This window comes from Plectropomus leopardus, chromosome 23 (genome assembly GCF_008729295.1).
Source record: "Plectropomus leopardus isolate mb chromosome 23, YSFRI_Pleo_2.0, whole genome shotgun sequence".
In the NCBI taxonomy this organism is placed as follows: domain Eukaryota; kingdom Metazoa; phylum Chordata; class Actinopteri; order Perciformes; family Serranidae; genus Plectropomus; species Plectropomus leopardus.
In genome coordinates, this window is record NC_056485.1 from 21,131,828 (window position 1) to 21,143,595 (window position 11,768).

Below are 11,768 nucleotides of genomic sequence, written 5' to 3' on the forward strand. Positions count from 1 at the left end.
AAACTCTCCGGTCAGTGGTAGTGGTGGTGGTGGTGTTTGCGCCACACACTCGTCTGGTTTCTATTAACCCTAGAATTATGCAAATTGAATTACAAATACAAAATATGCCTAATGGAAACCCTTTGATTGATTGAACTGGCTACCTGGGTATGATGCAGCAGGCGCTACAAGAGGCGTTATTGCATCACATAACTCTTCAGAAGTTGACTTGATCATCTTGAAGTTTTGAATCCACATTTCCTCTGTGAAATCGTGGACTCTCACATCCCAGAAATCCCTTTACGCGTGGCCACTCCCACATGTAAGGGGTTTGCCTTTCCATTGTTTCTGCATGTCACCTTCAACTGGAAATACGACGGCTAGTGTGATGGCTGCAATAGATTTAACCTGCTAATGTTTTGAACATCCATCTCCATGTTTCTTTGAATGTTATCCCCAGAAGAGATGTCGCAGAACATCACTCAGTGGAAACGCAATCATTTAAACATTGTGTTTTATCGACATTTGGAAAATAACGGTTAAGTTTTGCGAAAATCAGTAATAGAAACCCACTTATAGACACAGTCATACACCATATACCCTGGTGAAATTCCAGAGAGGTATGAAAAAAGGAATACTGCCCAAGCCTACTTCTTAGGTGTGTGTGAACTTTTAGTAAAATGGAGAGCTTACGGATTAAATGCGTAGTGGTGAGTTCGAAGTCAACAATCACATAATACAGAGGCATGCGTCTAGAACACTGAGGCGTCGTTTTATGAGTGACGGCGGAGCATGTGGAATTGTACAAGCCGGCGACAGAACGTCACAGAATTCTCAGAGCATTCTAGAATCCTTGGCAATGTCGAAGAATCAGTCGGAACATTCTAGAACTTCCTCCCCCGGCCTATTTTATGTTTTTCGTTACCGAGATGGCGAGCAGAAAAAAAAAGTGTAAAAATGTTGCTGATTCCAAATATGCTGATTAAATTTGAACATTTTACATGATATTATTAAAGTTATTCTCACAAATATATACGATAATTTTATAGTTGTTTTTTTTCACCTTGCAACATATTTTTCAGGAAAAATAATATATTAACACTCAAACCAAGCATAGATAAGGCGATGCTGCTCTTCAAAGCTACCATGTCAGTCAATCAATTGAAACAATCATCCAGACAATCAGAGTTAAGCAGTCATTTCTAATGATGAATCTATTGCCTAAGACTGTATAGAATACTAGCATATGGCAAGAAACTAAATAAACATTCCACATTCAGACAATCCTAATGTACAAACAATGGACAACAGGCTAAAAGTGCCCCATGTCTTAGCCTAATGATTTTTTTAATGACTATTGCAGACTGAATTTTCATTCAACAATATAGTCATTATACTCTAAATTTGGCTAGGCAAGAATGCCCTTTTTAGGTGATTTCTTGCACCGTATTTACAGATGTACACCTTCACTGCTGGGAGGTTCCCAGTGAAACCGTTGTTCTCTGCTGCCGAACCAGTTGGAAGTTAAGTGCTGATAAGCTTTAAGAGTTGGTAGCTAGTGTTAGCCTCAAAATATTAGAGTTGATGTTGGTGGATAAATTCTACTGTACAAAAACAGAAGGGGGAATCTGTTCCAATGACCCAGAGTCAGAGACCAAGACATCTTTTAGCCCAATAGCCATTATTTTGTCTGTTACATACAACATGAGAAGGCAGAACATTAGAAAACCATCCAATCACTTCTCTCCAAAACACCAGTCTTAATTTATCCACTCATGCCTTCGATACTTCGAATCTCTTTAATCAACATTCCCTCCATGGTGGGTTTAGGAAGCAGTGGTTTCCAAAGGCGTTTTCGTCATCTCCTTCCGCAACATTAATTGGTTCTTCCTTTCCTTTCTATGAACTCCTCTGTTTTTATATCAGTGCCAAACTGGGAGAAAGATGGACTTCTAGTATTTGACATCATGAATGAGTTGTTGCATAACTGTTTTTAGGCCAGTGTTGCATCACTTCTTGGTCCCACTCTGCGATATTTCTCAGATTTGTAGAGTGCAGCAAGCTCTTGAATCCAATATCGCTCCATTCTCCCTCATCTGCTGTTATCATTTTCCCTTATTTTTACAAGAGGATGTAGTTCAAAGACCAACCTTGTCCCATCATTTTCTGTCATCCACGGTTTTAGTTGTTGATGATTACTATGATTATCCAAATCATCAAAGAAGTCGAAACTAGATCAAAGTTTCATTGTGGTTTAATAATGTAATGATGTTTAATCCTTCTTCTTGCTTCCTCTTCTCTTTTTTTCATCCATCCTTCCCTCCACTATTACAGGCAGCAGTTGACGTTCATGCAGTAATTCCTAGAATTTGACATCGTGCACCTTATCTCTTCACTCCAACAACTGCTCCCTCCATCCGTCTTTCCTTCCTCCTCTTCATCATTGTAGGTAGCGGTAGACTTTGAAGCAGTGGTTGCCAGAGTCAGCCACCACCACGTGTCCATCTGAGGTCAAAGCCAAACCTTGTGGTCCGTATAGAGGGTCCGCTGACGTGTTGATGTAGGAGAGGAAGGAGCCGCTGCCATCGAACACCTGGAAATGTTTGGCCAGAGAAAGAAAACATGGTTTGATTGTTAAAAAAACCTCCCCAACACGGGCTTATTGTCAATACAAGCTGACAAGCACTGTTGTACCTGTATTCTGCTGTTGCCCCAGTCAGCCACGATGATGTTCCCATTAATGTCCACAGCTACGCCAGTGGGAGCATTAAACTGGCCATTTCCTTCACCATTAGAGCCAAATTTCAACACCAGCTCGCCTTCAAGGGTAAAAACCTAAATGAGACACAGAAAGATGTCAAGATTCATATTCAAGTGTCCCGTTCAATGGACCTTGAACAAAAATACCAACCTGAAATGTTCGCCTGGATAACACTAGACTAAATGTTTAATTTCATTCTTAACTGAACAAGAAAAAATAAATAAGCAGTCAGTAAGGCCTTACCTTGACGGAGTGGTTATGGAAGTCAGTCACGATGATCTCGTTGTTCTTGTTCACTGCCGCAAAGTGTGGGCCTTCAGGCAAGGAGTGCAAAAACAACAAAAACAGATTGTGGTTTCTGTGCCTCAGCGTTCATTTCAACTTCTTTCGGTGCTGAAGACCTTTGCGAATCAAGTCTGTTCCTTTTGTCCAAAATTGTTGCATGTTTAAAGATGAATACAATCTCACATTGTGTCAATTATGACAACACACAGACTCCAAAACATTCATTCATAATTTAAGTTTTTGGAACAAGCTATCAATATGCTGGTCTTAGTAAAATGATAAGGTAACAGTACATTTGTTAGTTATATTGGTAGTATATATGATTTAAATTGCTTGAAAGATCATAATTTTGTTAAAAAGAAAAAATGAGGACTGGTGTGGTAGTTCATTCGTTAACTCTGGACAGTCTATTTCTTTGAACAAACACTACCTGCAAATTGCTTGTCGCCGTTTCCTCGACTACCAAACTTGGTGATGAGCTTGCCGGTTGGCTGGAAAATGAACACAGTGCATGCCTTGTTGTCAACCACAATCACATGACCGTTCTGGTCCACGGACACGCCCTTCGGCCCCATGAGCCTACCAGAGCCAAGCTTCGCCTGATGGATCCCAAGAAAAGAAGAACCATTTACATTAACCAGCATTAACATGTTCTTGCAAGGTAAAATATGATTTATAATTTTCTACTAATGAAATAAAATAATCAAACATACAGTAACGTTTAATTTCTTCAAAGGTCAAAGCCACCTACCTTGAACTTGCCCTCGCCGGAGAAGATGCTGACCCACTTGTTGTCATAGTCAGCGATGATGATGTCACCACTAGGGTGTACGGCCACCCCTGTGGGACGCTGGAGTTGTCCAGGCGACCGTCCCCGCACCCCAAAGCGACTCTTAAATTCCCCCTCGTTGGAGAAAATCTGGAGTTGGGAGACACTTGTTAGGACCCTCATTTTCACAATGTATACCTCAATTTATAAACCTAACCTGACTCTTAACTTTAAAGCCAAGTCTGAACTTTCAGACCACCATTTGAAGTGAAGTCAAGACCAGACAAAACATGCTTCACCTGGACACACTGATTATTGCTGTCAGCAATAAGTATCCTGCCACCAGAGGAGGCAGCCACTCCTTGCAGGTTGGTGAACTCTCCTTTATTCCTCCCCTTCGTTCCTAAAGTGAGGAGGAAAGACATAATAAAACTAGTCTGGCAGACCTTTTTTCAAATAAAATTGGCAATGACAGCCAGTGGTAAATCCTTTATCTTCAACAGTTGTATGAAGTCAGATGAATGTCTCACCGATCCTGAAGATGAGGTCGTCCTCAATGGGGTTCTGGGTTTTGCGTCGCGGCGTGCCCAAGGCGCTGCTGGCCCTCTTGGAGCCCTTTTTCTTCTGGCCGGGCGACTTTCCTCGTCTCTTTGCCCCCTCAGAAGAACCCGTGGACGGGGTGGCGTAGGCTGCTGAGTTGGTTGCTGTGGTGGTGGAGGGCGACACCTGGAGAGACAACCATGGAGAGAGATTAGATTCCTTACAAGCATTAATTTGAATCTGAATGGTTACTTAGTAGCAGATGACACCATGTATGGTAGCCTCAGGCATAAGTGTGCAGTAGTAGTCGGAAGACTACTCAAACTGCTGTACAAGTGCAGTACATTTACAGCACAGCAGAGGTCTACCTCCCACTGCTTCTTCCCTTCTCCGGTCTAATAGCATGAAGAAATTTCTGATGCAGCAGCTGATCTCCTACACTTCCATCTGATCCAGAAACTTGGAATATTTTCCAACCTCTGTCGTCTTGGCTGCATCTCACAGTCCTGCAGACCTGGCAACTGGTAATGACCCTGTCATGACCCTGGTTAGTTTCAGTTTAGCTTTTTTATTCGTGTTTTATTTGTACATTGTCTTTTGGCTACCTGCTTGATTTTTTTGGATATTTTCATCTCCATTAAAGCTCCCTTTTATTTTTACACCTGTCTGCCCTTTTTTGTTCTGCATTTGGGTCCTCTGAACTCATACGTGACAGATCTTTCTGCAGGTTCTTCTTCGGAAACCTTACTACAACTTTCAACTTCCTCCCGTCAAGTTTAATGGTCTTCTCGGTTTCTTCAAGTTCTATGGCCGAACCAATTCTTTCCGATCCAAGGACCTCACTAAACCATCCAATCTTCAGTACCAACAGGCGTTATGAACAAAGGGCAGAGACTTAATCAACCCAAGCCCTTTATTAATGGGAGCCTCGTACATCTAAGGGCATCTGTTATTCCTCAGTCTTGTGCAGCTGAAAAAAACAAAATTACAACACAGCTCCAAAATGTTAGTAGTCAAACATAACATCTACCAACCTCCACTTCTGTCTCTGAGACCCTGTTGACGGTCAGTTTAAAGGGGCTTCCTTTGATGTGCTGGTCGTACAGCCGGAGAGCCAATGAGAAGTCGCCCTCCTTCGGCACCGTGTACACAAACTCGTAAGTCCCATTCTTGTGGTCCACTATTTCTCCGTCCACTATGCTGCCGTCCGGTGTGAACACCTGGATGAACACATGGGAAACACTTTGACACTTTTTGTGGACGAATCAACAGACTTGCATCACATCATATTTGAATGTGGATCTACAACCGACCTCAGCTGACAGAATTGCATTGCCACTCTTGCAGGCTCCCCCTGACTTGTCTCTTGTCACTATGGTAACCGAGGCAGGATGTCCCACAATGCACTGCTCCAGGCCAGCACCCATGGCTTCGCTCTGGCTCGCCACCGCACTGTGGAAGAGGAGGAAAAAGTAGACAGTCAAAAAGAACTTTTACAGCACAGGACTGAATATTTCGTGAGAACATAGTCTCACCCTGTGTGTCTTTGTCATTGACTTTTACGCCTATATATTTGGCACAACACGACAGGTTTTGTCTGGCTGCGTTCTCAAATAATGCCACCCATCGTGCAATCAGGCTGATTCAGCAGGTGCCGTCCAGCTGTCCGGTGCCAAATAAAAGCAACTCAACTGGTTCTGTCAGCCTAATCTGATGCCGTTCAGGGGTATATCAGGCGCTTGCAAAAGGTGCCTTTTGGCATCCAGATTGCACCCCAAAGCCTCTGTCATCTGTATTTTACGAGTTCGGGATAAGAACAGTTGTCTCACCTGGTTGTGACGATGGTCCCCAGGTTGTGTATGGACTTCCTCAGCCCATCTGTCTCCATCACCAGATCCAGCTGATCGTTCTCCTCCGGCTGACACGGTAGGCCGAGGCCGGCCAGCTCCCTGAGCCTCTCCTGCAGCTCGTGCTCCACCTGCAGGCTCGCCACACATGCCTCCCCAGCCAGAGCCTCCTCTGTCTGGGTACAGGAGGTCATGATGTCCCCCTCTCCTCGCATAAGGCTGTCCATCTGGGCCTGGAGGACCTGGAGACAAATGACAAATGATGATGTGTTGCCACATGCTTTTTATTTTGTGAAGTGGACCATCAGCAGGACAGGCTGTATTTCCCAACTGTGAAAGATTCTGAGATCACAAAAAAAAAAAAAAACACAAAATGTCTCCATACTGTTTATCCAAAGTAATCCAAGTGTCCTGAAGCCCTGATGTGCCAAGACACCGAGAGCTCGCAGTATCTGCACGCCAGTGTTTGCATGCCCCACACACAGTTGTTTTATATATTATATATTGTTGCTTGCTGCTAATTTCAGAAGTCTCTCCCTGTGTGTGGGGGAGGCAGCAGATACCCCAAGCTCTCGCTGGTGTCACACAAGCGCACATACGTGACTGCGGCTCCAATACCAGGAGCAACAGGCTACAATAAGGCTAAAACCATGACGCCAGTAACGTTTTTTTCAAAACAACTTGGCCCATCTGGGCTTCAGGATACTTGGATTACTTGAGACGAGCAGTATGGAGACATTTTGTGGTTTTATTATGTATTTTCTTAGCGTTTGAATGCTGGTCACCGGTTGCTTTATTTGTTTAGGCAGCATTTTTTGGCCATTAAACTTCACCAGCCTTTACATCAGCATGGGGGTGAGTAGATAATGACTGAACGTTCATTTTTGAATGAACTTATCCTTTGCACCTTCTGTTTGAGTCCGTATGTGACCTCCAGCTCCATCAGCAGAACACTCTTCCGGACATCCAGCTGCTTGTGCAGATCCTCAAAGCTTGACTGGATGTCCTCTTCAATGGAAGCTCTCTGATTAGTCAGCTGTTGGAGGATCTCCTTGACGAGGGACAGGGCATCCGAAATCTGGGGGAGTCTGGACAGATGAAAATAGATGTAAATGGGTAATGTCATTTCTGCCACAGTGTCCTCATTGCTCCTGCATTTCCCCCCATGTCCACCAGATGTCTACTATTACTTTGCATGTAAAACAAGTGTTCAGTATGATAAATTGTTGCAGATGTAAACACTCAACAGCATATAAAGTAGTTGTAAAAAATAAAACATAAAATGCTTTTTTAGACTTAATTTCTAAATCTATTAATTTACTGCAACTTGTGGAACATTTCTTACCAAGTTGGAAAGAAATCAAACCAATCTGCTCAGGTTTCAAAGGTTTCAAATACTTGGAAAAGGTATCTGAAAGCAGCTCAAGAAAGTGATGTCGCTCCAGGTTTCAAAGGGTTAAGGCGAAGTTTGCTCCGTTTGATTATATGCATGTGACACAGCGATTTGGGACAAGGACATGATTGCCATATTACATATATATTGGCCCTATAACTGTAGCTCCACTAAACGGTGCATGTAAACGCTGAGTGAGTGCTGACACTTTCAGAGACACTTGTACCTGTTCTGCGCGGTCCCCAGCCTCTCCTGCAGGCGGCTGCGGTGCTGCTCCAGGGCCTCGCTGAGGGGCACCTTAGGATGCTCCTCATGGTCTGATATGCAGTCCTCACACAGCGCACACTCGCAGGCTGAACAGTACACGTCTGCCACCTGCAGGCCAGACAGTGAGCAAGGCGTCAGAGACAAAAAAGAGGACAGAGGGTATAGTCACGGGGAGATTTGGATAAATGCAGTAAATCTGTTTCCAGTGTGGTTTTTAATTGTTTTTGATAGAGACACTGGTGAACTCAAATCCTGAAAATTAATGAATATATTGATTAGGACTGATGTGGGTTAAAAATTGTAGAATTCAAGCAGAAACTAAAAAATACGGCAGCCCTGGGGGTTAAGTGAGGAAAAAAATTTGCTGGTGGTCCATTTAGTAAGTTAAAAAAAAATGTTTTCATGTGTGAAATAGAGTGAAAAAAATGTTTTGGCGGGAATTTTTTTTATGACAAAAAAATCTGAGGAGTGTTTCTTTTTGTAATATGTGTATAAACTGTATATTCACAATTTTTTTCACTCTTTTTCACACATGAAAAAAAAATTGGGGGGCTTAGAAAATGGACCACCAGAAAAAAAATGTTCTCACTTGCCCCTCAGGGCTTCCGTAATGAAAATCATATTAATGAATAATATTTTTTTAAAGCTTGATTATGAAGACACATTTTGAGCGCAGAGCGATAAACATGTGTGTGATTAGTGTGTAATATGTGTGTGTTGCACTCGTACCTTCCCTGCGTGCTGAGGGCAGGCGTTTTTGCCGGGCGGAGCCTCCAGGACGGTGCACTCCTCACTGCTGCTATCTGGGGAGTGTTGGTGGGCCTCCATCTGCGAGCGGCAGCCCGGCGGGGGTGAACCTCGGAGCACACCCCTTACTCCACACTGCAGCCAGGGGAAGGGCTGAAGGTTCAGGTCCGAGGTTTTCCTTCTGTCCTTTACTTTTGTAAACTCCTCCGATCACACTTTACTCCATTGCGCCTTTGGGAAGACAGGGCGAAACATTCATGCTACAACTTTTGATAACTCCTGAACATCTGCACAGAAGCATGGTCAAATGATCTCCGCCCTTTCTGCAGGACTTTTCCACACTGCACCAAGAGAAGAGTGCTCGAAAATCCAGTGCCGGCTTTGTTTTTCTCGACAATTTTATCCACTTTTGTCAATTTTAGCGTGCAATCCTCCACTTTTTTATTTGAACCTGTAGCTGGTGAGTGCTCCTGTTGGGTCATAAGGGGTCCAGGCATCTGAAACTCCACAGATTTTCCATTGAAAAACAAAAAAAACTTCCTTCTTGTCTACTCGCAGAGCAATAAAAGTCTCTTGAAACACCAAAAAGAGGAGGAATTACGGTGTGAGCGATCCAGAGCTCGGTGTTGATTTAATGCACAGAGGGTTCAGACGGAGGACGGCCTGGGGAGAAAAGAGAGGGGTGAGGATTAGGAGGAAAAGCAGATAAACGTGGATGAACACTTTCTGCTCTTAAGTCTGTGTGTACGACCCCATCACATGTGATCAGTTTGGGGATTTAAGCGAGTGTTTATAGTTTATACTGTAGTATAGAAACACAATTTCATAGACAATTAGAGGGACACTTGGTGAGCTTTCACAAAGGCCAAACGCTGTATCTTTCAGTATGAACGGCGGTAAAAAATGATTTGTGTAAACGCCCCCCGACTCCAGGCTGCTCCAAAATTTGATGGGTTCTTTTTTGGCTCATGTTTCACCCTCCCCCCAAGTTTAATGAAAATCAGGCCAGTAGTTTTTCTGTAATCCTGCTGAAAGTCAAACAACCGTCTTGGCAGACGTAACAGGACAATGTGAGGTGTGAAAATAGGTTACAACATTTCGGATGTTGCTATTTAATGTTAAATGTAAACGTGAAATGAAATGTACAACCAGGTAGATGAGTTTTATTTACATGATGGACCACATGTTTCATAAATAAATAAATAAATACATAAATAAATACATTAAATAAATAAATACATAAATAAATAAATATTGTTTAGAACGATTCGGAGGAAATAAGTAAATAAATAAATATTGTAAGAAAAGAGTTAGGAAATGAATGAATACATAAATACATGAATGAATACTCTAAATAGTTGATAACACTGTAAAAGGAAATAATAGCAATAATAAAAGGGTAACACAACAAATAAAAGTTAAAAAATCGTAAAAAGGTATAAAATAATATAGCATCTAGTAAAACAGACTAAAAATGATCAATAAATACTCAATAAATAAAAAAATAAATTGGTAAAAAGCCACACATTCCCACACAGTCATTCTCCCCACTACAGGAGTGCTCATCTGTTTGTCCAGGTGGTGCATCAGATCATGAACTCCCCTAATTGACTCCCAGATGGTTCAGTCTGCAGTGATGCAGCAGGTCCGGGACCAGATGGTACCATCCACAGATGGGGGGGCAAACAGAGGGCCGTGAATGAAGAGTTTGTTAATAAAGAGCTCGGAGCAGCTGTAATGTAGGTCACAGAAATGTCTTCAAAGTGATGGAAAGTGAGGGAGATGCGGGAGTGAGGCTGTGGTTTCCATGGTAACAGACAGCACGGGGAGGGGCGAGGAGGAGCGGCAACAAAAAGTGCAGCAGTCATGGGCCCTTTAATCCCCAAATCCTATATTTACCAGCGTGCGCGCCCCACAGAGCTGAAATGTTGGCGGCTGCGGTCACGCCGAGTGTGTCCCAGTTCGAGAGCGACACACAGATGTGGCGACGAAGGGTCAGAGTGAAAACCCAAAAAATCAAAATAAACGGTCAGATCTTAAAGATCTAATCTGGAAAATGGATTCTGAGGTTTTGGTTTCTTTTTTGGAGCATTAACCCCTTTGAAACCTGGACTGACATCAGTTTTATGATGCTGCTGTCAGACACATTTCACAAGCTATTTAACCCTTTGAAACCTGAGCAGTTTAGCAAAAAATGTCTTTCATATTGCAAGAAAATATTTTTTAAAAATAGTTTTAAAAAAAGAGAATTATTTTTAAAAATATCCCAAAAATATAGAATTATGCCGAGAAAACAATATGTGCAACTCCAATATTTTTATATATTTTTTTTTTTTTTTGTTGCTTATTTTCAGATAATTTTCTTGAAACTTTTTAAATTCACACAATCAAATCACAATCTTCACAGCATCTAACTGGATAAAATGCTGAAATGTTAGATCTAAAAAGGTCAAAGGTCAGCTTCACCGTGACATTCCGTGACATCATAATTTCCTGTAAAAACACTTTTCTGTCCGTTTCATCATGTCAGGTTACATCCATCTGACATCAGTCCTGAAACTTGAAAAAAAAAATCAACAACCATATATTAAAAAAAGGGAAAAAAACATAGTTGCTGTAATTTTGGTTTAAAAAAATGACTTTTTGTCATGATATCGTCATTGGGGAATTTTAGTATTATAGTAACTTCTTCCTTTATTTCACTTGTTGTTTTTGCTTTTTTTATTTTACTGTTAGGGTTAGGGTTAGGCTTATTTTATTATTTGCAAACTGAATTTATTTTCACATTTTGAAATGTACCTCAGCTGCGACACGTCCCCGTCTCTTTCTCTGCTTTCTTTTGTATTATTTTTCTTCGTGTTTTTTATTTTCCGGTTTCACGCCTCCCTGTCTGTCTGTGTTTTACCGTCTCTGTGTGTAAAATATGAGCTCAATATCTGCATGAATAATTCATCCAGAGGAGGGATTATGGATATGAGCGGCCTGTGATCGTGTACATAATCCTGTTTTAACACCTCCTCCCTCAAATACTCTGCTCAGAAAACACAACCTCCCCGACACCGAAGCAGCCTCACACACACTTCACGTCTCTCACACACACACACACACACACACACACACTTCACGTCTCTCACACACACACACACACACACACTTCATGTCTCTCACACACACACACAC

At 42.2% G+C, this 11,768-nt stretch overlaps 1 protein-coding gene across 1 annotated transcript in view; it reads right to left on the minus strand.

Moving 5' to 3' along the window:
* Nucleotides 1-1,284: 1,284 nt before the first annotated feature.
* trim2b (tripartite motif containing 2b) overlaps nucleotides 1,285-11,768 on the minus strand; it is a 15,081-nt gene continuing 4,597 nt past the window's right edge. Inside the window, exons 2-14 of the mRNA XM_042512281.1 lie at nucleotides 8,571-9,251; nucleotides 7,801-7,949; nucleotides 7,089-7,269; nucleotides 6,164-6,423; nucleotides 5,648-5,786; nucleotides 5,369-5,554; nucleotides 4,325-4,520; nucleotides 4,094-4,197; nucleotides 3,777-3,944; nucleotides 3,456-3,624; nucleotides 2,984-3,054; nucleotides 2,674-2,814; nucleotides 1,285-2,572 (exon numbers count right to left, since the gene is read on the minus strand). Of these exons, the coding sequence (XP_042368215.1) occupies nucleotides 2,420-2,572; nucleotides 2,674-2,814; nucleotides 2,984-3,054; nucleotides 3,456-3,624; nucleotides 3,777-3,944; nucleotides 4,094-4,197; nucleotides 4,325-4,520; nucleotides 5,369-5,554; nucleotides 5,648-5,786; nucleotides 6,164-6,423; nucleotides 7,089-7,269; nucleotides 7,801-7,949; nucleotides 8,571-8,669 (2,016 nt within the window). The 5' untranslated portion in view covers nucleotides 8,670-9,251 and the 3' untranslated portion in view covers nucleotides 1,285-2,419. The remainder of the gene's footprint in view (nucleotides 2,573-2,673; nucleotides 2,815-2,983; nucleotides 3,055-3,455; nucleotides 3,625-3,776; nucleotides 3,945-4,093; nucleotides 4,198-4,324; nucleotides 4,521-5,368; nucleotides 5,555-5,647; nucleotides 5,787-6,163; nucleotides 6,424-7,088; nucleotides 7,270-7,800; nucleotides 7,950-8,570; nucleotides 9,252-11,768) is intronic.